The sequence below is a fragment of the Quercus suber genome, unplaced genomic scaffold, assembly GCF_002906115.3.
Source record: "Quercus suber isolate HL8 unplaced genomic scaffold, Cork oak 2.0 scaffold_4, whole genome shotgun sequence".
In the NCBI taxonomy this organism is placed as follows: domain Eukaryota; kingdom Viridiplantae; phylum Streptophyta; class Magnoliopsida; order Fagales; family Fagaceae; genus Quercus; species Quercus suber.
In genome coordinates, this window is record NW_027069470.1 from 2,416,075 (window position 1) to 2,442,794 (window position 26,720).

General features: G+C 32.0%; 2 protein-coding genes across 2 annotated transcripts; both read left to right on the forward strand.

Moving 5' to 3' along the window:
* The first annotated feature begins 4,500 nt into the window (after window positions 1-4,500).
* Window positions 4,501-12,057, forward strand: LOC111994207 (cellulose synthase-like protein E1). The gene is made up of 8 exons (XM_024026086.2): window positions 4,501-4,818; window positions 6,072-6,390; window positions 8,287-8,419; window positions 8,656-8,795; window positions 9,203-9,415; window positions 9,505-9,729; window positions 9,825-10,172; window positions 11,291-12,057. Exons 1-8 carry the CDS (start codon window positions 4,547-4,549, stop codon window positions 11,843-11,845), a joined length of 2,205 nt encoding a protein of 734 aa, XP_023881854.1. The 5' UTR covers window positions 4,501-4,546; the 3' UTR covers window positions 11,846-12,057.
* A 5,381-nt stretch (window positions 12,058-17,438) lies between these two features.
* Window positions 17,439-25,178, forward strand: LOC136066584 (cellulose synthase-like protein E1). Its single transcript, XM_065771133.1, has 8 exons — window positions 17,439-17,727; window positions 19,413-19,731; window positions 21,448-21,588; window positions 21,818-21,949; window positions 22,382-22,594; window positions 22,729-22,953; window positions 23,153-23,500; window positions 24,503-25,178. The coding sequence occupies exons 1-8, from the start codon at window positions 17,456-17,458 to the stop codon at window positions 25,055-25,057; spliced, it is 2,205 nt and encodes a 734-aa protein (XP_065627205.1). The 5' UTR covers window positions 17,439-17,455; the 3' UTR covers window positions 25,058-25,178.
* Window positions 25,179-26,720: the final 1,542 nt, after the last annotated feature.

Genomic DNA, 26,720 nt, shown 5'->3' on the forward strand with positions numbered 1-26,720 from the left:
ACTACTCCACCCATTCACGTGCATTTGGCCTAACACCAAAAAAGGGGTCGGAGGCGCAATCTATCACAATACTTTTTTAGATTCATTGACACCATTAGCAAGCAATTAGGCCAACCATCATGGTTACGATTATAGTAGCGTTAGCATTACTACACATCTTCAGCTTAATAGAGGAGTCAAAAAGATTTTTGTTGATTTGGAGATCATAAAATTAGACCAATTGATCTTGCAGGTTATTCTTAGCTTGCTACTTGTCATGATCAATATACCAATGTACCAAGCATTCTTCATCTGCAATGATTAGGGTCGTATACCATTCTCAGTTTTGTTCAAATCTGTTGTTTTAGTTTCAGTAGCTTGTTTGATACCTATAATTTAGTAGCCATGCATTTGATGTACGATTATAGCCACATTGGCAGTACTACACCTCTTCAGCGTAATAGGGGAATCAATAAGGTTTTTCTTGATTTGGAGTTCATAACATTAGACCAATTGATCTTGCATGTTGTTCTTAGCTAGCTACTTGTCATGATCAATATACCAGTGTACCATCCTCAATTTTGTTCAAATCTGTCGTTTTAGTTTCATTAGCTTGTTTGATGCCTATAATTTAGTAGGTCTTCCTTTTAAGATAAGGTCTTTGATTTAGCTAGTACTGTTGAAGGCTAGGAGGAGATGGTCTAATTTATGCTTGGATCATGTTGGCTCTATCATACACCACCCTTCTATTACATATACATACATACATACATACATACATATATATATATATATATATTAGATTTTTTTTTTGGTTAAAATAAGTTTAGGTGAGAGAGGGCTACCCCATAATAGGGCCAAGGCAAGCCGTGGGCCTCAGAAAAAACTTACATTAGACTTATAGATCACCCACCAAGGAGGATTGTTGGTAGTAAGACTTGAACCTAGGCCTTTTATTTTGTAGAATATGGTAATTTCACCTTTTTTTGTTAATATTAATCTACTTAAAAAATAATTAATTAGTATATCCAATTAACTTTATAATAAACACATTTTGGTCAAGAAAATTTACAACATAGGTGGTTTTTTGATAATACAAACACTTTTTTTAATTAGGAAAAATATTACAAACACTTGAATGTGCTTTAGAGATGGGGTGATATTGACATTATAGGTGACATATATGATTTGGTTCTTTCTTTAGGATAAATTATTTGTGATTAGTTCTTATTATCAAAGAAAACAAAAATGGCCAGTAACCATATAATTTCTATCAATCATTGCACCAAAACCCCAACCCAATAACGATCCATCCCCACCTCTCCACCCATGACTTTGGCCAATGGGGCCATCTATTTGATTTTTCAATAAGCCCATCATATATATTAGATTGAAAAGGTTGTTTCATATCATATTATTTTAAAGAATTAAAAAATTATATACATTTTACACTATAATAATAACAAATGATGGGATTGGAATCTATAATTACAAAACAAGCATTCCAGCATACAAATGTAGCTTATTCCCTTGCCCAATGGACTTATTTTTGGAAAGGTTTAGCACTCCACCCAGGGACGAAGCTACAGTTTGGCATTGGGGGCCCATTCCCACACCCCCCCCCCCCAAGATTTTGAAAAACCCAACAGCTATATATATGGAATAGGCTTGAGTTAAAATTTAGGCCCAAGAAAATTTAAACCTGCCCCCCTATCTCCAAACTCTTTGCCCATTTTTAAAAAAAATATATGCCTAAGTCTTGGCCCTTAAAAAAAATGTGTGTAACATACCCATTTATGTTATTTGTGTCTCTGTTTGTGACTGTGTTGTTGTTGTTGTTGTTGTTTTTTTTTTTTTTTCTTTTTCTTTTTTTAATAATTTTCTTTGTGAAACATGTTGCAAAACTGTGAAGTGTTGAATGTGTGTGAGTGTAACCTATTATAACTTATAAAGAGAATAGATAGAATAAGTAATTACTAAAAAGTTACTTAGTAAAGTTATAAAAAAAAATTAAAAAAAAAAAGAAAAAAAGAAAAAAAAAGGGAAGTAAAGTTAAAGAAAAAAAAAATTGTACAGTTAATAAAAACATTTGGTTGGCTAATTGGTTGTTGAGGGAAATGCGTTAGTTGTGACAAGCTAATAAATTTATAGATTGAAAACTAAATTATGAATTGATATATAATTAATTTCTTATGTATACTGTCCAAATTCTTATATTTGTCTTTATTTAGTAATAATAATTAGTCCTTTTGTTCTTTAAAAAAGAAAAAGAAAAATAGTCATTTTGTGAGATTCAATCTTAGAAGAATTTTGCCCTCCTTAACTTGAAGCTCTAGCTCCGTCCCTAACTTCACCCTTCTCTGTAGTTTCTAAGTTTGTAGAGGGAGGAGTTGGTTGAGTCCCATCCCTTCCTTGTGGTTTTGTTTGTTTGTTTAGTGTTGTTTGTGTCTTTCCTTTCTCTATTAATGCAATATCTTATTCAGCAAAAAAAAATGATTGGATTGGAATGGAAGAGGATGGAAGAGAGAATGATAGGAGTAGGAATGGCAACGGGTCAGGCTCGGGCCGGGTTTTTCCATACCTGGACCCGACCCGCGAGTCTAGATCTACAACCCGAACCCGGCCCGATTATTAAACGAGTTTTTTTACCAGAGCCCAAACCCGCCCTGCCGGGCCCCACAGGCCCTGTTTAGCCCAACCCAAAAAAAAAAAATTTGAACTCAACAGCGTTCACATACAAAATATGGTTGTGTTGTGTTTGTGTTTATGTAATGAGATTTTGCAGATATACATATAAAAGCATAACGAAATATTGAAAAAATTTCTGGCATTATCTTTTTTTTGTACTTTGTATTTGACATATACACATAAAATCCACCATATATTGTCTGAAGAGAGGTTGAATGCCACGAGACCTGAAGAAGAACTCAACGGCGTCGTTGTGTCCGCCATTGTTGTGCCATACAATTAAAAAAAAAAAAAAAAAAAAAAGAGTTTCCCTTTCAAACACAGATTCACAAAATCACAAACACAAACTCACATTTGAGAGAGGACATGAACCCAAAAAAAAAAAACCCAAAAAAAAATATTGGAGAACTCGGTCCACCAAGGGTCTTATCTCCGATCTCAGACTCCAACTTGGCCTCTCTCTATCTCAGGCCACCAAGATCTCCGATGATCGGCGGTGGGCCTCTCTACCTGTCACGGCCTAAATCTCGTACATCTCTCTCCGATCTAACCTTCGTGCTTCTCCCTGGCAAATGGCAACCACCACGTGATGAGAGTGAAGGCGAAGGTGACTGCGACTGCCAGACTGGGTGAGATGTGGGGTTCTTAAGAGAAAATGAGGCAGAGTTATTGAGGGTGAGGTGAGAGCACTAAGAGAGGCGGCTGTAGCTATAAGAGATATCAGAGAAATGAGTTAGGGTTTAACATTAGTGATATATATATATATATATAGGTAGGTATTTTAGTAATTTTACTTTAGTTGTAAACAGGTCGGGTCGGGTCCGGGTTCGGGCTGGGTTTTTACATAAATTCTGACACGACCTGGACCCGCTTCAGGTTTTTTTTTTTTTTTTTTTTTAAAACCTAAACGACCCTATTTTTCATCGGGCTGGGTAAAATCCGACCCATTAGAGTCGGGTCGGATCAGGTACCCACAGATCGAGTAGAAATTACCATCCCTAGATGGGAGTGTATTGAGAAGGGCGTTATGGAGAGAGAGAGAGAGAGAGAGAGAAACATTCAAGGTAAATAAAAATAGTACGAGATGAGAGTGATTGATGGTATGTTGGTGCAATAATGTTGGTAGTGGTGGTTGAATTTTTTATTCGAATTAATTCTTTTGGTCATGAACAATACGTCATCAAACCAAGAAAATGACTGTTCATTAACAAACAAATTTTTTGCTAATTTTGAATTATGAACCGAGTCAATTTTCCTTTATTGTTCTATATGGACTTTGAAAATTGATTAAACCATCTCTCCAAAATGGAATTATGTAAAATTGTCCATTTGACTTTCTCTTATTCAAGCTGTGCCCCTCTTGTTTTATTATAAACTCTTAGTTCTATATTTTCTCCTCTCTCACACATGGGTTTAGTACGTAACATAGAATTCGCTTCCATAGAAAAGAAAACCTTTTTACTTCTTCTTTTCATAGATAAAATCAGAATTCAAATCTCCTTTCCTATTTGTTGCACAAAAATAAAAATTGTAGACTTGGTTCAATTTAAGCAAAATGGACAGAGCCCACCTAAAAATTTGGACTAAGTTCAATTTCCACAACTTTCACTAGTCGCCATTGGATCCCACTGTAGATTAATTGGGCCGCCATATTTGGACAGTATTATATATTTTCTTTCGCTGAGAACGACAGTATTATATTGTTTCGGTAGACATCATTGTTGAACATGTACCAGGCATTAGAATCACAGATAAAGATTTGAAACTCTCTAAAAAAAATTAAATATTAAAAAAAAAAAAGATTCCTTTAATTTGACCGCTTTAAATATACCAGTACAATAATAGAGTAGTAGCTGAAGAGAAACACGGAGAGACAAAGATGGGACGTGATGGGTATCTTCCATTGTTTGAAACAAGGAGAGCTAAGGGTAGAGTCCTCTATAGGCTCTTTGTGATCTCTGTGTTTGTGGGCATATGCTTGATTTGGATTTATAGAGTGAGTCATATACCAAGAAAAGGTGAAGATGGGAGATGGGGTTGGATTGGTTTGCTTGGAGCTGAGTTCTGGTTTGGACTTTACTGGGTCCTAACTCAAGCCCACCGGTGGAACCAAGTCTATAGGTGCACCTTCAAGGACAGGCTCTCTCAGAGGTTTGTTTTTGCCTCCCTCTGATATTAACCTAATATATTTATGCATATTTCTATTTAAAAAGCATAGTATTCTATGTATTTGTTAGTTGAGGGCGAACTTTTTTTTTGATGAAATAGTTGAGGATGAACTTGTTTCATATGTCCCTATGCATGTCATGAAAGTCTTATAGCTCAACTTTAAATGGACTCTGCTTTAGTGCAATATACAAGAATTAAGAACTTTCTTTCTACTTTTCTTGATGAAATAGTTATGATAAAGCAATTAATGGTAAATGATTGAGGATATTTTATTGAAAGGTACAATTCCACCTCTAATATGTATTTGTCGTCACTCTATTTTTTTTTATTTTTCAAAGATTCTATCCATGAGAAGTGACAACCATGCATAGAACTAATTTATTGTCGGTACTAAATTTGCAGTGAGAACTAGCAAAAAGTCAAAAACAAAATATGTGAGTCTAAAATCTTTGTAACCATTTTGTTTAGATACTGTTTATTATTGAAAATTAAAAATATTGTAATAAAATAATTTTTAAATATGTAAATAATACTATGAGACTCAATTTAAAAAAAAAAATTGTTGAATTAGACAACTTATTGGTCCCGTGAACCATGCACGGGACTCACTATATTGGACACAAACGCACTGAAACTGAGTTTCAGCGCAATCCAAACAGAGGCTAAAAGTTTTCTTCGTCATCTATATATACTTGGAACTCCATTGCCATACTTTCATATCACTTACCTAGATGAAGTAAAAGTTACGAGCAAAAGGAGAAATATATATATATATGTATATATATATATATATTGCAAGGGGAAAAAAGTTCAAGACAAGATAAAAGATTGAAACTTCATCAACCAAAAGGTGGTAATTAGAGAAAGATTTTGTAAGCCTTATCCCAAAGTTCATTTCTATATTTTATATTGAAGTAAATCCAATGTCTTTGAGATATATTATATTTTATCAAGTAAACTGTAAACCAAACTTGGACCAAATCTAATGATCTTTTATTACTGAATGATGTTACATTACTTTCTCACAATCCCACCACTACGAACATCATTTTTATTATAAGTCAATCACAATATTTCAATCTAATCAATAATGAACATTTTTTATAAAAACTGTGTCACTAAACTTGTTGATCACAAAATTGTCCATTTCATAACAATCAAAATTGTTTATGTCATAACAATCTGCGTAAAATTTATCTCACTTTTATTATAATTATGAATGTTTTGCAAAACAGGCATGAAAAAGAGTTGCCCAAGGTGGACATATTTGTGTGCACAGCGGATCCAGTGATCGAGCCACCAGTGATGGTGATCAATACTGTTCTATCAGTAATGGCATATGACTATCCACCAGAGAAGCTAAGTGTGTACCTTTCAGATGATGGTGGATCAGATCTTACCTTCTATGCTCTCTTAGAAGCCTCTCACTTTGCTAAGCATTGGCTACCATATTGCAAGAAATTCAAGGTGGAGCCAAGGTCACCAGCTGAATATTTCAACTCAAGTGATGACCCACTTGATGCTAATCCGTCCAAAGAGTTGGTGTTTATAAAGGTAAATTAGATTATAGCAAATAATTTTTTTTTTGTTTTAAAATGAAGGGCGGTGGTTCAGATGCAAGGATAATATATATATATATATATATTAAGAAGTGGTATCCAAGCATCTGGTTAAAATATTCTACTTCCTATTTACAAAATTCTTTGAAAAGCCTATAAATCAATGTTCTGATAAATAAAATTTGAGACCTCCATATTTATAACACATCTTCCAAATCTATTGAGCTGACATCACAAAAACCTCATTTTCCTTGTGACAATATTATAATAGTCACAATTTTAACGTTTCCTACTATAATAGAGTGTAGTCCAACTATTTTTATTATAATAGCAATGTAGTCATCCATGAGGCATTGTGAACAAGTTGATTAAGGGCAAAGATTTGACTCACACTTCTTTTCTTTTTTCTTTTTTGGGATAATGATCTTGTTGACAACTACATATGCTTGCTATTAAAATATTATTATAATGGTAAGTATTATTACTATGATAGGCTCATATATAGCAATGGAGTCATCCATAAGGCATTGCGTTGAAACTCATTAAGCGCGGTTAGAAAGTATAGTTTTAAGCTTGAACCGTACATTTTAAATAAAAACACTTGAACTGTAAATCCCTAAAATAAAAGTTTGAAGTTTAAAATTTTAATAAAATTTTTAGTGATAACAAGTTTTTATTAAAAAGTTGTTAGTGTTCGACAAAAATATAATTAGATGTTTTAATGCTTTTACGTTAAATATATGGTAACCAAATTGATTTAAAGCTTTTAAATGTAATAACTAACAATAGATAATATTACAAAAGTGTGTTATCGACTTATTATTTTGTAATTACTTATTTTTATACCTTAATCCAATTAGATCAATCAAAGGTCTGGGTGTAGAGAGGTGTTCGGTATCAAACAGTTCAAATTCATACTAGAACTCTTTTGGGCCCTAAAGCTCTTTAAGTGACTTTTAAGTTTTAACACAGCCAACACACTCTAAAGCATATATTTTTATCTGTAATTGTTCTCTTACCCCATAATTTCATGAGCAATGTCCACTTTTTTTTTTTTTGAGAGAGTTTCAACCTATGGCGTCCGCTCCTGATAATTGCTCTTTATTATCAGATCAAGACACCAATCAGTTTTTAGTGTAGGCGGGGATTGAACCCCAGATCTCTTATACAACCATCATAGACTTTACCAATTGAGCTAACTGGAACCCACAATGTCCACTTTTTTTTAAATGTTCATATTTAGTTAAATCGTAATTGGGTGACGTGTATAGACTGTACAATAAGGAGTGTGAAATAATCAGTGGTCTATATTTATTTCACACTCTTGAAATAGAAAATGATTTCTTATTTATCATTATTCATTTGTTTAGGAGATAGTATTTGGATGTGAAGATTTAAAATCAAGGAATTTAAAGAAGAAATATTAGTATAAATTTCTTTAGTTTATATGGATTTTAACAAAATAAAGTGAATTTGAATTTTGAAAGTTTTTCTCTAATGATATTGAATCCCCATATTAATGGTTTCTCAAAAAAAAAAAAAAAATCTCTATATTAACAATTTAAATATATTCATGAATATATATTGAATAAAAGAATTTGAGGTTCAATCCACGTCTATACCAAAAACCGATTAATGTTTTGATCTGATAATAAATCATCAGAAACAGATATTACACATTAAAACTCTCTCAAATATATATACACACACACGTTTCATACTTTATTTAAACCATTTAAACTATTTCTGAAATTTAATCTTTGTTTTTAATTTCTTCCTTTCAAATCAATTATAAAGAATTTTACCCATCAAGATTTTACTTGTCTTTCAACTGTTGACACATTGTTAATTGAAATCAATAGTCACTGCTATATCCATGTTCATGTTGTAGAAATTATATGACGAAATGGAGAATCGAATCGAAAATGCAGCCAAGCTAGCTCGAATCCCAGAAGAGTTACACTCAAAACACAAAGGATTTTCTCAATGGGATTCATATTCTTCTCAACGAGACCATGACATGCACAATTCTTCAAGTATGTTATTACTATCACATTAATTCTAAAGACCAATGTGTAATATTATTTTTCTTTGGTCAGCATATAAAATTTGAACACATTTAGTTTTCTAGCTTTGCCAAACCAAATTTCTATCTTTTTTCATAGAATATGAAAATCAAGTATACTATACACCTATGAATTATAAGCACTTTCAAGCAAATCATTTTTGCTTTAAGTACTGTTTAAATTTTGAACCTTATTTTTTCAGATATTAATTGATGGGAGAGACCCCAATGCCAAAGATAAAGATGGGTTTTTGTTGCCAACTCTGGTTTATTTGGCTCGCGAGAAGAGACCCCAACATCACCACAACTTTAAAGCTGGAGCAATGAATGCATTGGTAATGTTCATTCTTGCAGACAAATGACACACATTGTATGAAAGTATAGTTATTTTCTCAGTGAAATAAGTTAGTTATATAACCATACAAATTAGTTACATAAAATATAGGCACAGAATTCTAGACGCTACTAGGAATAGTACTGCTAATCCGATGACTAATAAGACTACTAAAACAAGCATATGATAATAATGATAGCACAATAGGCAGGCTAATATAACAGTTATACTGACAACGTTTTCAATTCTGTAATCTTTAATATTTTCTTTCAGTGAAAGTACTTCCAAGTTTGGCACTAAACTTGAAGGCATGTTATCTTTTTCTTGAATATACAGTCATCAACCTAAATTGTGGTGAACTTTCAAGTATCACTGATTTATTTTTCCACTTAATGTTTCACTGTGCAGATAAGAGTGTCATCAGATATTAGCAATGGACCAATCATTCTTAATTTGGACTGTGATATGTACTCAAACAATTCACATTCTGTACGAGATGCATTATGCTTTTTCATGGATGAAGAGAAGGGCCATGAGATTGCTTTTGTGCAGTTTCCCCAGAATTTTAAGAATGTTACTAGGAATGAAATATATGATGCTTCATTGAGAGTAATAACTGAGGTGAGTGAATACTTGTGGAATCAAAGAATTATTTAGATCATATTGATTATATTGCTAATCTGGCTAAATTCTAATGCTTGGTGATAAAGGTGGAATTCCATGGTTTAGATGGTTGTGGAGGCCCTTTATATATTGGAACTGGATGCTTTCACAGAAGAGACACTCTATGTGGGAGGAAGTTCAGTAAGGAATATAAGACTGACTGGAGTAGTTTGAATGACATAAGGAAAAAAGACAGTGTTCATGAATTAGAAAAAAAATTGAAGGGTCTTGCAAGCTCTACCTATGACAAAAACACTCAATGGGGAAAAGAGGTCACTCTCTGTCAAACATACACACGCGCACACACATACACACACAACAAACACAAACACATTCTTACTTTACATATATTGATGTTTGATTGCAGATGGGCTTGCTATATGGATGTCCAGTAGAAGATGTGATAACCGGGTTATCAATCCAATGTCGGGGGTGGAAATCAGTCTACTTTAATCCATCAAGAAAGGCTTTCTTAGGAATAGCCGCAACTACACTCTCTGATGCACTTGTGCAGCATAAGAGATGGTCTGAAGGCGATCTCCAGATTTTGTTTTCTAGGTACAGTCCTGCATGGTATGCACATGGAAAGATTAGCTTGGCCCTTCAAATGGGATATTGCGTCTATTGTCTTTGGGCTCCTAATTGCTTGGCAACACTATATTACACTGTAATCCCTTCACTTTATCTCCTCAAAGGAATTTCCTTGTTTCCACAGGTGTGATTCCTTACGTCATATTTGTTACAATGTTTTGACTTTTTTTATTTGCTTTACATTATAGGGGGAAACTGTGGGCAACAAATTCAACTTTTCCCCTGATCTTAATAGTGCTATCTGAAAAATAAATGTAGGAACACCTCCCTCTCCAGGGGGGGGGGGGGGGAAAAAAAATAGTACAATATAGAAGTATAAATATTGGAAATAATAATTTATAAGTGAATATAAGAATGATAAATGTAAGAGAAATGATATATTCATAACATTTTTACAACAAATTTTAAGTGACAAGCTGTTATATGCTGTTATTGTTGAGGCAAAGAAGTAATCTCAGTGATAAGTTCAAATTTGAACCAATAACAACTTATAATTTGTTGTAAAAATGTTGTGAATATAGCACTTTTCTAGATATAAATGACAAAGTAAACTGTATACCTCTACATTTTTTATTTCATGCTTTTTTATAGGTAAAAAGAAAATGAAAAAAAAAAAAATTGTTTATATCCTTCTATCTATTCTTCTTCTTTCTTCTTTGGATAAATTACTAATTATAAACTTTGACTCATTTTTAATTTTCGTTTCAATCATTAACTCATATTTGTTTTTTTAATTTAGTCATCGTGTCTAGTTCTTCATAATCTAGTTATTAGTTTAGAATTTTTTCACTTTCCAAAATGACATTATTTTGGTGGACTAAACGATGAAATTGAATAAAAAGGAGAGAGAGAGAGAGAGAGAGAGAGAGAGAGAATTGAAAATAGGTCAACTTAGAGGGGCTAAATTGAAGTTTAGCCTCTTTTTTCTTTTTCTTTTTTATATAACATTCAAATTTATTACGTGTAACACACTTGATCAAAAGTCTTTTTCTTTTTCTTTTTCTTTTTTTGAGAAACCACTTGATCAAAAGTCCAGTTAAATAAAAGGTAAATATGATATTGGTGTAGTGGAATATTGAGGATCAGGCTACATATCATCCAGGTCAAACTCAATGTATAGAAATTGCATATTTATATTTTTAGATGAATAAAATTTCATATTTTGGTTTATTAGAAGATTATTTATAGTTCTTATTTTTATTTTTTAAATGTATGTGATAAAGTTTTGTGTTGTCAATTCAGATCTCAAGCCCATGGTTCATACCATTTGCATATGTGATATCTGCTAAAAACATTTGTGCCTTAGCCGAGTTTCTGTGGTGTGGGGGTACAATCCTAGGTTGGTGGAATAACCAAAGGATGTGGCTTTACAAGAGAACAAGTTCCTATCTCTTTGCCTTTATGGACACCATTTTAAAGTTACTAGGCTTTGCTGAATCAGGATTTGTAATCTCAACCAAGATAGCTGACCAAGATGTGTCCCAAAGATTTGAGAAAGAAATAATGGAGTTTGGAACTTCCACTCCAATGTTTACAACATTATCAACACTTGCAATGATAAATCTAGTATGCTTTGTTCGGGTGTTGAAAGAAGTATTGATGGGTAAAGGAAGCATAAGAGTTTACGAGACAATGAGTTTGCAATTTGTTCTTTGTGGGATTTTGGTTCTCATCAACTTCCCTCTGTACCAAGCCCTTTTCCTGAGGAAGGACAAGGGTAAGCTGCCAAGCTCCTTAGCAGCCAAATCAATCGTATTAGCTCTATTGGCTTGTATCAGTTTTACGTTATTGTACTAATCTTCTCAGTTTCATATGTGAAATAAGGGCTATTTGGCTGTAAGTTTGTCATGTTCTGATTAGAACAGAGCACAAATTTATATATTGATGATTTGATGTAAATTTACATGTATGGTTTTAGTTTTACACGTGGAGAATAATTCAAAAATATGTACAAGTCAAACCTGATATTTATAGAGGTACAATTTTTGCATATCAATGTTGCATAACACCACCCCTTGATTTATGCATGAACATATTCTGTTATTACCCTACAAACCCTTTTTCTTTTTCTTTTTTTTTCTTTTAAGAGTCATTACTCCCTACAAATTGATTGGCGAAGGAGACATCGATTTAGAGTATAAAGTGGTGAATGCATAAATTGGTAAACCATTGGTGAAGATGTCAGTAGGATAAACTAAACCTGAAAGACTATAGTTGACCATCTATTTACGAACAAAGTGAATACCGAATTATAAATATTGTCACTGTTACTAATGCTATCACTTGAATTCTAACAAATTAGAAGACTTGAAGTTCAAGTGATATTCTTGCGGTAATGGTATAATTTATGAAGCCTAATATGATTGGAGCAAGGATTGATAACCAAGTCTTGCGGTAATAGTATAATTGTCACTATTACTCATTATCTCTCTCATAGAGAGAGAGAGAGAGAGAGTAATTATTTAGTGCTCTGATAATATAATAACTGTGTACTCCTTCCACTCATGTAATAATGGATCCTACTAATTAAATTCATGATGGAGCTTATTATATGTTAGAGAGGGGAGTACACATTTGTTGTGAACCAAAAGTATTGAATAATTACACATATATAGTGAAGAGGGAGAGATGGGTTTGAATCATAAATATAAAATAGGGGAATACTTTACCACTCTAAACTATACTCCAAATTACACTTTGAACTCTCAACTTTTTGAATGCATATTTTGCACCCTAAACTATAACCATTGTTACACTTTGCACTCTAACATCAAGTTTACTATTAACTTGGACAGAAATCTAAAGATTAAGGTGAAAAGTGTAATTAAGAGTATAGTTTAGGGTAGTAAAGTGTAATTTTTCCTTTATTTTTTTTTTTTTAAGAGATTGATAAAAAGGGCAATTGAGCATTTTCATATGAAACCATGCTTTTCCGTCTAAAATTAACAGCAAACTTAACATTGAGGTGCAAAATGTAATATGGGTTGTAATTTAAAGGACAAAATGTACATTCCAAATATTTATGATACAAAATATATTAGTGGTAAAGCGTAATTTCGCTTATAAAATACTAGAAATGAAGCCATTACCTTAAACCTCAGCAGCATTGATATTATTATCATAATAATTAGTAAATAATCTATTAAATATTCCTGGATTCTTGTAACTCAAATGCTATTGAGTGGTATAATCAAAACCGTCCAACACATAGTCAATTATGTGGGCCACAAGGCCATCACATGCACCCCAAGTTCAGACAATCACAGCTTTTTTAAACCGTTAGACATCGAACTAAACTCAAACAGTTCCTGTTCGAAATCTTTCAGGTTTGAAACACACAAACCTAGGATTTTTGTTATGTAGCCCAGAAGGCAAACATAGGCCAAAGGGCAAAAAAATCCCACAAACCTAAGCTCAAGCTCTTGTCCCCTTTGAAACACTCTCTACCAGAGTGCTTATCATATCGTTCAAATTTTGAATTTTTGTGCCTTTTCCTTTCTGGGTTTTATCAGATTGTTCATATTCAAAGGTAAAAATTTCTACTTTTTAACTTATTTTTTTGAATCTGATGTCTTATTGGGTTTTCTGAATTGTAAAATATAGATTTTTTTTTTTGTGGGGGGGGGGGGGGGGGGGGGGAGGGGGGGGGGGGTGGGTTTTGTTTGTGTTGAAGTTTAAAGGTTTCTCGTGATTCTTCTTATTTTCCTTTGTGTTCTCAGCCACCTAATTGTGCATGAAATGAGAGCTAATTCTTGTGTTTTTAGTTTTATTATGAAAAAATTGTTTCTTTTGTTCATTTTGTGATTATATAATTTCTCATTGTTAATTGTAGGTTATTCTGGTTAAGCTCTTACATTCAATTGAATATCAAGGTAATAGATGGTTGTTTGTGGAATTTCTATTTGATTTTCTTGTAATTTTTTCAACTACTTTATGTTCATCATCGTGAACATGAAGTACTTTTTTATCAATAAAATTTCTATTACTTACCAACAAAAACAAAAACAAAAAAAAAAAAACAAAAAAAACAAAAACAAAAACAAAAACAAAAACGAAACAAAAAGATGGTTGTTTGCAAGGGCGGAGCTACATTGGTGATTGGGGGGGGCTATGGCCCCCCAAAAGTTAAAAAAAATATTTTAGAGTAGGTAAAATTGTATACTTGAACCATTTTTCTAAGAACTGGCCCCCACATGAAAAATTATTTGGCCCCCCCATTTGTCCACGTTTAGTGTTCCTTGCAAACTTGCTTTTCATCTTTTAATATTTTTCTTAATTTATTATTAGTCTTTACTCTTGAAACTTCTTCATATGTCAAACCATTGGCTTGATTAGAAGTTTTACTTTTTCAATTCTCAAGCTTCATTATATTTTTCTAATCTGGTGTGAGCTGATATTGCACTTTATTGTTATTATATTGCTCTATGTTGTAAGCTGAGATTGTTGTCCGCATCTATTGCTACTTGCTAGTAAATGTTGCTCTCTATTATTGAATATACCTGTTGTTGTTTTTCATGCTTTTTTTTTTCTACTCTATTTGGCTATGGCCATTCTTTTGGCATTGTATTCTTTCTTTTCTTTGTATAAAATTTATAATTTTGTCTCAAAAAAGAGTGCTAAGCTTATTTGAAACTAGCAAAAATGACTTTAAGATCTTGAGAAGTACTAGAGTATTCCTTCTTCTTCTTTTTTTAATTTTTTTTTATATAAATTAAACCAATTGATAAGCTTTATTCAAAATACAAAGTCATCTTGTATCTTTATATATAATTTCATATTGGCTTATAAGGATTTTGTTATTTTTAATTCTAAAAATTTTATATTTTCTTGTAGATGTAATTGTTATATTTATATTTAATTTCTTGAATGGTTTGAACTTATGGTTGTTAAAAGGACTAAGAGAAACTTAGAAGGGAAAATGAACTTAAGATACTTAATTGGTCATTTAGTTTTTTTAAGTGCTAATAAGAATTACATTGATTAAACCAAAGCACAAAAACATATATGTAGCATTTTGAGTTTTTCTTGAATTGTGACTCACTACGAGATAGTTTAACCTTGGCCCCCCCAAACAAAAATTTCTAGCTCCGCCTCTGGTTGTTTGTGAATTTTGGAGAAAATTATATGATGCACCTTAAGTTTGCTTAAAGAGTTAAGTTAACATTTACTACTTATATTATGCATTGGGTACTAGATTTTCGTTGATTAAATTTTATGTGTCATGAGCCTTGATTCTTTTTTATTTCACAAATTCTTTGAATTGTTAAGTTTTTCGTGTCTTATTCCACCCCCTTCCCCCTTTGCTATAGTGTTATCCTTTGTTATGACTGGGAAATCTCACTTTGTAATATACAGATGATGATTGGGTTACCGGAATTTGTTGTGTTTGTGTTGTTGGCACTCTTGTCAAGCGCAAAATGTGTTTGGCATTAGGTTTGTGATTGATAGAGAAGAGTGCTTCTCTCACAATGTTCGATATGAAGTAGATACGGAGCACCTTTCTTTCGTTGTAATTAAGGTCAATGGAGCTTGGCATTATACTCAAGATGGTGTTGATCTTGTGGTAGTCTTCCATATTTCTTTGCTCAAGTTTGTTGGTTTTGTTAAGTTCTTCAGTTTTTTTGCCCCTCATTTACACTTATTTACTTCAAAATATCATTAGTACAAATCGGGTGTATGATGGTGTTGATCTTGTGGTAATATTCCACGTTTCCTTGCTCAAGTTTGTTGGTTTTGTTAAGTTCTTCAGTTTTTTTGCCCCTCATTTACACTTACTTCAATTGTTTATTGTATTGTAATTTGTATTGTGTAACATAACATAGACAAACACTTTATAAAATTTATAGAAAAATTAATGATATACAGATATTAAAGGAATATTTATTATAAATTTGGAACATATTCTACTAATGATTAATTTCATCATCACTTATGCAATAATATTTAACAAAGTTAACTAAATAAAGCAAATTAAAATATATTTATAACCTATATATTCAAATTGGTCAATCTCAAAAGTGATGATACATGATGTATAAGCTAAAATAATGTTTTCTTTCTCATCATGATCATATTCATCAATTTGTCTAATTAACCTCATCTCCATAGTCCAAGTCAATGTTATCATCATCTTCTAAAATCATTTCATCATTGACATCTTCTTCTTGTTCAACTTCTTCTTTGTTATCTCAAACATTTCTTATCTTGTTGCTCTATTTCAATAACTTTTTCTTTAAAGAAAAGAGAAGACACTAACTAACTATTTATTAATATATTTCAACTCAATCATATGTGATCTATCAAAACTAAACTCAAGGTTTACCTGAAATCATATATGATTGATTTTATATTGAACTTCCTAGCAATTTCTCATTAATGTGCAAAATCAAAGAGTCAATTAGAAAATTTCTTCCACTTGTTGCAAGGCCTAGTTTTGACAATATCCATGATTGAAAGAACTCATGTCGTAGTTGCTGTAGAAATTGGAAGAGTAAGTTTAAGTACAACCACTCTACAAACAAGTTGGTAGGATATTGATTTTATGATCATTACTAGATGAAGTTAAACTAAGAACTCTAGATCCTAATTGCACTCACTAACCAACGATTTAATTCTTATAATTGAGAGTCAATAGTCATATGCATTACAAAAAATTAAAAGCCAAACACATTGCTGTCTTAGCCACAGACACGGTCATTTGAATATAAAAAAGTAAATCATTTGATATTGGAATAGTTAAACACACTCAAGTATAAGAGTTGTTTTGTTTTGTTTTGTTAGTAAAAGAAATTTAACAATTTTTTTTTTTGGGATTAGACCACCGACCGCAGAAATGGGCCAAGTAGCCATTGTATTTTTGGGTTCTAAAGCCAACTTTCAAATTTGGATGGGGGGATTTCAATTTTTGGGGGTAGGTATAAAATTTTTGAACATAAACTCCCAAATATTATGGAAAATTAGATTTGAGGGGGGCCATGACCCTACTTCCTCCTCAAGTGGTACCATCCCTGCTTGTAGTTCTATGGTATTGCTTGATTCTTTCCATGAGTAGAATCAAGTTCAAATTCCCCTCCCCTATTTGTTAACCAAAAAAACAAAAATTAATATTGACTTGGCTCCATTACAATCAATTGGCAAGGAATTCTCACCTAAATATTTGGACTAGATCCCTGGTTCCCCTGGCTAAAAAATATCCACAATTTAGAAAATTCACTGTTCACATTGGAGCCCAATATACCATGCATGGGGCATGGGGCTGCCATATATGGTTAGTATTATATTATTACTGTAGACATCATTAATTGTTGAACAAGTAACAGGCATAATATGTTAATGATAAATTTCCTTGCATTGAACCTTTCTAAATACCATAGACAATAGTAACTGAAAAGTGACAGGGGGGCAGAGATGGGAAGTGATGAGTATCTTCCATTGTTTGAGACAAGGAGAGCTAAGGGTAGAGTCCTATACAGGCTCCTTGTGGTCTCTGTGTTTGTGGGCATATGCTTGATTTGGATTCATAGAGTGAGGCATATACCAAGAAAAGGTGAAGATGGGAGATGGGGTTGGATTGGTTTGCTTGGTGCTGAGCTCTGGTTCAGTCTTTACTGGTTGCTTACTCAAGCCCACCGGTGGAACCCAGTCTATAGGTGCACCTTCAAGGATAGGCTCTCTCAGAGGTTTGTTTGTCCCTCTCCTCTCTCTCCATCTCACCAATGAATATGCACGTGATATAAATTTATATTTGTGCATATTTGTACTTAAAAAGTTCATTTTATATATTTGTTAGTTGAGGATGAACTTATTTCATATGTCCCTATGCATTTCATGAAATTCTTGCTTACTATAATGGCCTGTTTGGATTGAGAAGGAGGGAGGGGGAGTAGCGTAGAGTTATCATAAATTAAATATACTTTAGTATAAGGTGTACAAGCAGTAAGCATTTTCATTGTACTTTCTTTAATAATAAGGTTATGATCAAGCAATTACTTTTCTTTAATAGCTATTAAAGGTAAATAACTAAGGGGTCCTTTATTGAAAAAGTTATACATTTTTAAGGAAGTGAGGCTGTCTAAGGACCCACTAGAATAGACCCACCCGCTGCCACCGACCGAACCCGACCCGCCACTGATCGAACTAACTACTCCAGCGGTCGGCGACGGATTTCATTCTCCAAAATCTGAGATCAGCGGGTTGGATATCGGATCTCCTCCTCTCAAATCCGAGAAACCCAATCCAACCAACTCATCTATTTTTCTGATGAGAAGGTGTAGATCTGGCGTATTTTGGGATTTTTTGGGGAAGATTTAGGCTAGATCCGGCGAGATTTCACTAGATCTAGCCAAGATCTTGCCAAAAATGGCTGAGATCTCGCTGTATCTGGTGAGATCTAGCCGGATTTCTGCTGTTTTTCATCTTTTCTTGGCTGGATTCTTGCCCTTTTCCAGATAATCAACCCAGACCGATTCGCCCGACATCCATGGAAGCTCCAACCCGCCCGATCCAATCAACCACTCCAGTCCGACCTGTGTACAGGCCTATAAGGAAGCAAAACAGGTTTAGAATTCCATGTCCACCTCTATATCTGTATTTGACCGCGTGTACACTCTTGATACGTATCTTTGTCAAAAAAAAAAAAAAAAATGGAGTGGAGAAACAGTTTGATGGTAGTGCTATCTATATATATATATATATATATAAAAGATCTTCTATTGGTAGTGATATATTTATAGTGAGAACTACCCAAAAAACAGGTGAAGTTAAAAACTTTGTAACCATTAAAAGTGCCAATCATCTATCCATGGAATCCATTATTTGTATTTTTATATTTTTACAGCCAAAGCTAAGTGGACTACATCTTCAGTGAATCAAACCTGCACTCAACAGGAGTACCATCCAACTATTATACTTAGTGATTTCATATCTAAATTTAGTAAAAGTTTACTAGAAAAAAGTGAAATTTATGCTGAAAGAAAAAAATTTAAAGAGGACCTAAAAGATTGAAACTCTCTTAACCAAAAGCTGGAAATAAAAGATGCTGTAAACCTTCAAGTTGGCATCTTATCCTAAAGTTCATTTCTTTATTTTATAATATCAAATTCTATCCAATAACTTTTATTTATTTATTTATTTGAAATAGTTGACCAAATCCATTAATCTCAGAATTCAGAAAACCAATACTAATTAAGGAAACACCATTTTTCATAAATTATTTCACAAATTGTTGATATGTCAAGTTTTGAGTGATGCTAATTTTCACACGATCTCACTGCAAATATCACATTGAAAAAAGAAATGTTAAAATTTTGTGTCACTAAATTTATTGATCTCAAAAATATTATTGTTATGATAATTTACATAACAGACATGAAAAGGACTTGCCCAAGGTGGACATATTTGTGTGCACAGCGGACCCTGTCATTGAGCCACCAGTGATGGTGATCAATACCGTTCTATCAGTAATGGCATATGACTATCCACCAGAGAAGCTAAGCGTGTATCTTTCAGATGATGGTGGGTCAGATATTACCTACAATGCTCTCAGAGAGGCCTCTCAATTTGCTAAGCATTGGCTACCATTTTGCAAGAAATTCAAGGTGGAGCCAAGGTCACCAGCAGCATATTTCAACTCAAGTGATGACCCACTTGATGCTAATCAGTCCAAAGAGTTGGTGGTTATCAAGGTAAAATTAAATTCCTTTAGTGAAAAAGAATTAATATTTTTATTCTAAAATGAAGGACGGTGGGACACTAGACACATTCAAAGAGTTGAGTTGTAACACATTCAAAGAGTTGAATTTTGGTAGAAAACAACAATAGTTACCATTATAATATTGTTTTCTACAAAAACAATATTATAATGGTAACTATTGTTTTGCTTCTTACAATATTATAATGGCAACTATTTTATTATCGTAGCAATATATAAAGTCATCCATTACACATTGCGAACAGGCTGATTATGTGCAAAGAGTTGACTTGTTTTATTATAATGGCAACTGTTCTTATTATAATACTTCATTCAATTGTAATTTATGTTGTAATAACTCTTCCTTCCCTAATGTTGTTTGGGATACTTGGAAGAAGGATGTTGTTTGCTACTTTACTTAACAAAACTAAGGATTTATAAATAAATAAAAATAACAACTATTTTTATTATAATAGAAATAGAGTCATTCATACGGTATAGCGATGAAGTTGATTAAGCGTGGTTTGGAATTGTTGTAGAAAGCACAGTGTTGAGTTTGAACAGTAAAATTTTAGTAGAGTTTGAGCAATAAGAATTCTTTATTAAAAAGTTATTAATGTTTAACAAACTATAATTATAAAGTGCTTTAAAGTTTTTACATTATATTGTTTTTTTTTTTTTTGGAAGTATTAAAAAGTGTTTCAATTTTATATTATAAATACTTATTTTCATACTTGGATTATTATTTTATTTTCTTCCACTTCATAGTATTCATGAAAAGGCTAAATTGAATATTGGGTAATAATTTAAAAAATAAACCCATTTTGTCAAAACTGATCTCAAAGCTCTTTAACAGCCCTTTAAAAGCTCTTCTCAAAATTTTCGTACCGAGTTAAATTTCTGCTAGAACTCGTTGAGACCCTAAATTGAGCTCTTTAAAAGCCTTTTCAATACAGAGCGCTCTAAAGCATGGACTTTTCTCACATCTCTTGAAATAGATGGTTATATATTATTTATTATTTTTTTAGGAAGATGGTATTTGGATGTGAGGATTTAAAATCAAGGAATTAAAAAAAAAAAGTTTTTATCATAAATTCCTATATATGAAATTTAACAAAATATAATGAGTTTGTGTTTTGATGATTTTGCTCTAATACTTGTGATATGAAGTTGAAATAATATATGAAGCCTAATGATTTTATATCCTCTTTTTATAATAATTTGAAATTTAAATCCATTCCTGAATATCATTTCATCATAAGAATATACATACTCCAATTGTTAGTCATCTATTCTATTTTAGAATGTTCCAAAGTGAAATCCTCCTTAAAAAGTAAATAAGTAATGTTTCTAACATATCCTTTACTTTATTTAAAAAAATCAACACCCCTCCTTCACTAAAGGTTTAAATTAAAGAAGGTAGTTTTGAAAACTCTTACCTTTTTATATAAAAGAAAATGCGTTAAATAATGTTCTCTTAAAAGTTTAGATTTTCTACACAAGCATAACAATATAGGACGAATGAGTACTTTTCATACTTTATTTAAACCATTTAAAGTATTTCTGAAATCTGAATCTTTCTTTTTAAATACTTCCGTTCAAATCAATTATAAAGGATTTTACCTATCAAGATTTTACTTTAAAAACAATTCAATTGTTGCCACATTGGTAATTGCAGTAGTCACAGCTCTATCATATGTTCATGTTGTAGAAATTATATGAAGAAATGGAAAATCGAATAGAAAATGAAACCAAGCTAGCTCGAATACCAGAAGAAGCACACTCAAAACACAAAGGGTTTTTTCAATGGGATTCATATTCTTCTCAACGAGACCATGCCACAATTCTTCAGGTATGTCACCACTATCATATATTCATTCATAAAGACCATATTGTAATATTATTTTTCTTTGGTCAGCTTAAAAAATTTGGACACATTTTGTTTTCTAGCTTTGCCAAACCAAAACTTATCTATTTTCATAGAGCATGCAAATCAAGTACAATGTACACCCATGGATTATAAACACTTTCAAGCAAATCATTTTTGTTCTGAGTGTTTTTATTTTGAACTTCTTTTTCAGATAATAATTGATGGGAGAGACACCAATGTCACAGATAAAGATGGGTTTGTGTTGCCAACTCTGGTTTATTTGGCTAGAGAGAAGAGACCCCAGCATCACCACAACTTCAAAGCTGGAGCTATGAATGCATTGGTAATGTGAATTCTTGCAGACAAAATAACACGCATTTTTTGAAAGTATATTTAGTTATTTTCTCAGGGAAAATAAGTTGGTTATTTAAGTTATAACCATACAATTTAGTTATATAAGCATAGGAACAGAATTCTACACCTACTAGGAATAGCACTGCTAATCCTATGACTAATAAGAATAGTACAAGCAGCATAATGATAATAATAATAATAATAATAGCACAATGGGCGGGCTAATATAACTGTAAAACTGACAATGTTTTTAATTCTGCAATCTTTATTTTATTTTATTTTTTTTGTGAAAGTATTCCCAAGTTTGGCACAAAACTAGAGTGGGTGTTATCTTTCTCTTGAATATACAGTCATCAACTTAAATTGGGGTAAACTTTAAGGTATCATTGATTTATTTTTCCTCTAATGTTTCATTGTGCAGATAAGAGTGTCATCAGAGATTAGCAATGCGCCAATCATTCTTAATGTGGACTGTGATATGTACTCAAACAATTCACATTCTGTACGAGATGCATTATGCTTTTTCATGGATGAAGAGAAGGGCCATGAGGTTGCTTTTGTACAGTTTCCACAGAATTTTAAGAATGTTACTAGGAATGATTTATATGATGCTTTTTTGAGAGTAAGCTCTGAGGTGAGTAAAGATTTATAGAATCAAAGAATTATTTTTTTACCATATGAGCTTATTTGATTTCTTTATTAGTAAAATTTGGTGCTATATCAATTAAATTTTCTAATCTAGTTAGATTCAATTGCTTGGTGATGAAGTTGGAATTCCATGGTTTGGACGGTTGTGGAGGCCCTCTATATATTGGAACTGGATGCTTTCACAGAAGAGACATTCTATGTGGGAGGAAATTCAGTAAGGAATATAAGGGTGACTGGAAAAGTGTGAAAGATGTAAAGAGAGAAGAAAGTGTTCTTGAATTCGAAGAAAAATTGAAGGGTCTTGCAAGCTCTACCTATGACAAAAACACTCGATGGGGAAAAGAGGTCTCTCTCTCACACACACCTGTGCATTTACCAATAACTTTTTCTTTTGAATTTTAGCTTATGTGCTTATGTAGAACTTTTTAAATTCTCACTTTTTCTAGATACAATTATACTCAAACCAACTTTCAGCAAAAGCTGCATCCAAATAGACCAAACACAAACACATTCTTAATTTTCATATATCAATGTTTGATTGCAGATGGGATTGCTATATGGGTGTCCGGTAGAAGACGTGATAACAGGGTTATCAATCCAATGTCGGGGATGGAAATCAGTTTACTTCAACCCATTAAGGAAAGCTTTCTTAGGAGTAGCTCCAAACACACTCCCTGATATGCTTGTGCAGCATAAGAGATGGTCTGAAGGCGATCTCCAGATTTTTTTTTCTAGGTATAGTCCTGCATGGTATGCATATGGAAAGATTAGCTTGGTCCTTCAAATGGGATATTCTGCCTATTGCCTTTGGGCTCCTAATTCCTTGGCAACACTATATTACTCTGTTATCCCATCACTTTATCTCCTCAGAGGCATTCCCTTATTTCCACAGGTTTGAATCCTTGCTTCGTATATATTTGTCACAAAGTATTTATATTTGTTTGTTTGCTATACATTACAGTTGGAAACTATAGGCTACAAATTCAACTTTTCCTTTGTTCCATATGTTTCTAAAGAATACAATATAGAAGCATAATAATTGGAAATAATATTTTACAAAAGAACACGAGAAAAAAAAAATGTAGATGAATGTATTAATGATATGCTAAGCCATAGTTTTGTTCTCAGTTATCAGTTTGAAGGATTTTTGTTTTCGTAAATAATTTTTCTACTTTCTTACTTATCAAAAAAAACATATATATATAAATTTCATACATTTTGGTGTTGTCAAGGTTTGTCTCCTAAAAGAAACAAAAACAAAAAGGAAAGGAAAGTTAGCACCCTAAATTATAACTCTTGTTACACTTTGCACTCCAACATCAATTCTACTATTATTTTGGATGGAAAACCCAATCACATGTGAATCACGTGACTCATTTGGATCTTTTGACTTTGTGCCACTTAAGCAAGAGTCACATGTGAATGTGATTGGGTTTTCCATCCAAGATAACAACATAATTAATGGTGGGTTGCTAAGTGTAACACGGGTTATAGTTTAAGGTACTAACCATGCATTCCGAAAGTTTAGAGTGGAAAGTGTAATCTAAGATATAGTTTAGTGAAATTTCCCTTATTCAACATGGTTTTCAATGATGTAAAAAGAAAATTTTAAAACTTAGTTATAACCTTCAATCTACTCTCTTTTCTATTTCCTAAAAAACTTGTCAGTTGTAACACATGTGAAAGACTAGTATTAAATCAAAATTAAATACAGTAGGGGCAATGTGGTACATCAAGGATCAGCCTACACATCATCTAGGTCAAATTCAATGTGTACAAATTGCATATTTATCTTTTGGAGATGAATGAAATTGTTTTTTTTCTTTTAATTATTCATGGTTCTTATTTTTATTTTTTTGAATGTACGTGATCAAGTTTTATATTTTCAATTCAGAATTCAAGCCCATGGTTCATACCATTTGCATATGTGATAACTGCTAAGCACATTTGTGGCTTAGCCGAGTTTCTGTGGTGTGGTGGAACAATCCTAGGTTGGTGGAATAGCCAAAGGATGTGGCTTTACAAGAGAACAAGTTCCTATCTCTTTGCCTTTATGGACACCATTTTAAAATTACTAGGCTTTGCTAAGTCAGGATTTGTAATCTCAACCAAAATAGCTGACCAAGATGTGTCCCAAAGATATGAGAAAGAAATAATGGAGTTTGGAACCTCCACTCCAATATTCACAATATTATCAACACTTGCATTGATCAACTTAGTATGCTTTGTTGGGGTGTTGATAGAAGCATTGATGGGTAAAGGCATCATGAGAGTTTATGAGACAATGAGTTTGCAATTTGTTTTATGTGGGATACTGGTTCTCATCAATTTGCCTTTGTACCAAGCCCTTTTCCTGAGGAAGGACAAGGGTAAGCTGCCAAGCTCCTTAGCAGCCAAATCAATTGTATTAGCTCTATTTGCCTGTGTCGGTTTTACATTATTGTATTAATCTTCTCGGTTTCTTATATGAAATAAGGGCTATTTGGCTGTAAGTGTGTCATGTTCTGATTAGAACAGAGCATACATTTACATATTGATGATTTTGGTGTAAATTTATAAGTATGGTTTTTACGTGGAGAATAATTCAGAACTATATTGTAGTCAAGTCTCATATTTATAGGCATAACATCTAGAGGTATAATTTTGCATATCAATGTTACATTTCACCATCCCTTGATCTAAGCATGCACATATTCTGTTAAAGTACTTTTTTTTTTTTTAATATAACTTAAAAGGACATTTGCCCACAATCTATTTCAGTATTACTTTCATTGATATTAGTTAAATGCTTTTTATATTACATAATTTTTTTATATAATCCATGAATCATATGAACATCTCTATAATCTATATCTATTTATATAAATCTAAAAACTGAAGCGTAACATTTATTGCTACTACACTCTTATTAAACACTTAAATCACATCAACATAGTTTTCAGTCCATTTGGTTCATTTCAGTCCACTTTGATTCATTTGGCCCAATTCGGTCTACTTTTTCTAATTAAGTCTACTTTGGTCTCATTCAATCCATTTTAATCCACTTTGGTCCATTTGGTTTATTTTGGACTAATTAGGCCTAAATAGGTTTTTTTTTTTTTTTTTTTTTTTTTTTTTTTTTTTTTTTTTTTTTGTTTGTAAGATGCCTTTTCAATTTTGGGCTCAAAATTTCAATTTTTTTTTCTCTTACCTTTTGGGTTGAAAAATATGAGATTTTATTCTACTTGAGCCAAACTCTTTAGCTTTGGACTAAAAAATACAAACAATATAGGCATTAAAAAGTAGAGATATGGACCCTTAAAAAAATTATAATTATTTACAAGATTACCTTAAAATTCAAGTTTCAATAATATAAACATTATACTTATATTGGAAAGAAAAAAAGAATGTTATGATCTTAAGCTTGTATAATAATTTAAATTTAATATGACATGTCACATGTGTTCCATGGAATGAGGGTATATATATATTTTTTTAATATTCTTGGATGTGTTCAAATTAGTCAAACGATTATAGTATTTTTTTTTTAATTTAATAACATTATTCTCCATTTATATAAAACAATATTATGATTTTGTAATTTAAATATTTTTATTATATTACGTTTTCATATATATATATATATATATATATATATATTATGTTGAATGCAAAATACATTATATGTTTCATTACATAAAATTTGTAAAAATAGAAAATATTTTTAAATAACACATGCACTATTTAACCTATAAATTTTACATTATATTTTTATAAAATAATTATATTATATTTTCTCACATATTGCGTAGGTTTGCAACTAATATAGGTAAAACATAGGGATTCTCAAAAAAATAGATAAAACATAGGATGTTTGACTTTTGATTGGCCTCACAGTATTGTGCCACGTAAGCTTTTAAGGCCTCACAATTTTCACAACATCATTCTAATTTATATTTTTAATTTAATTTAAATTATATTCTATATTTAAATCCTTAATTAGAATCTTAGAACGACATATTTGATTTAAATGGTTAATATAGAATTTCATATACAAATACAAACATAATATTTGCCTAATACTAAAAGAGTCCAAATTCGGTAAGGAGGGGGTGTAAAATCTATGTTTTACA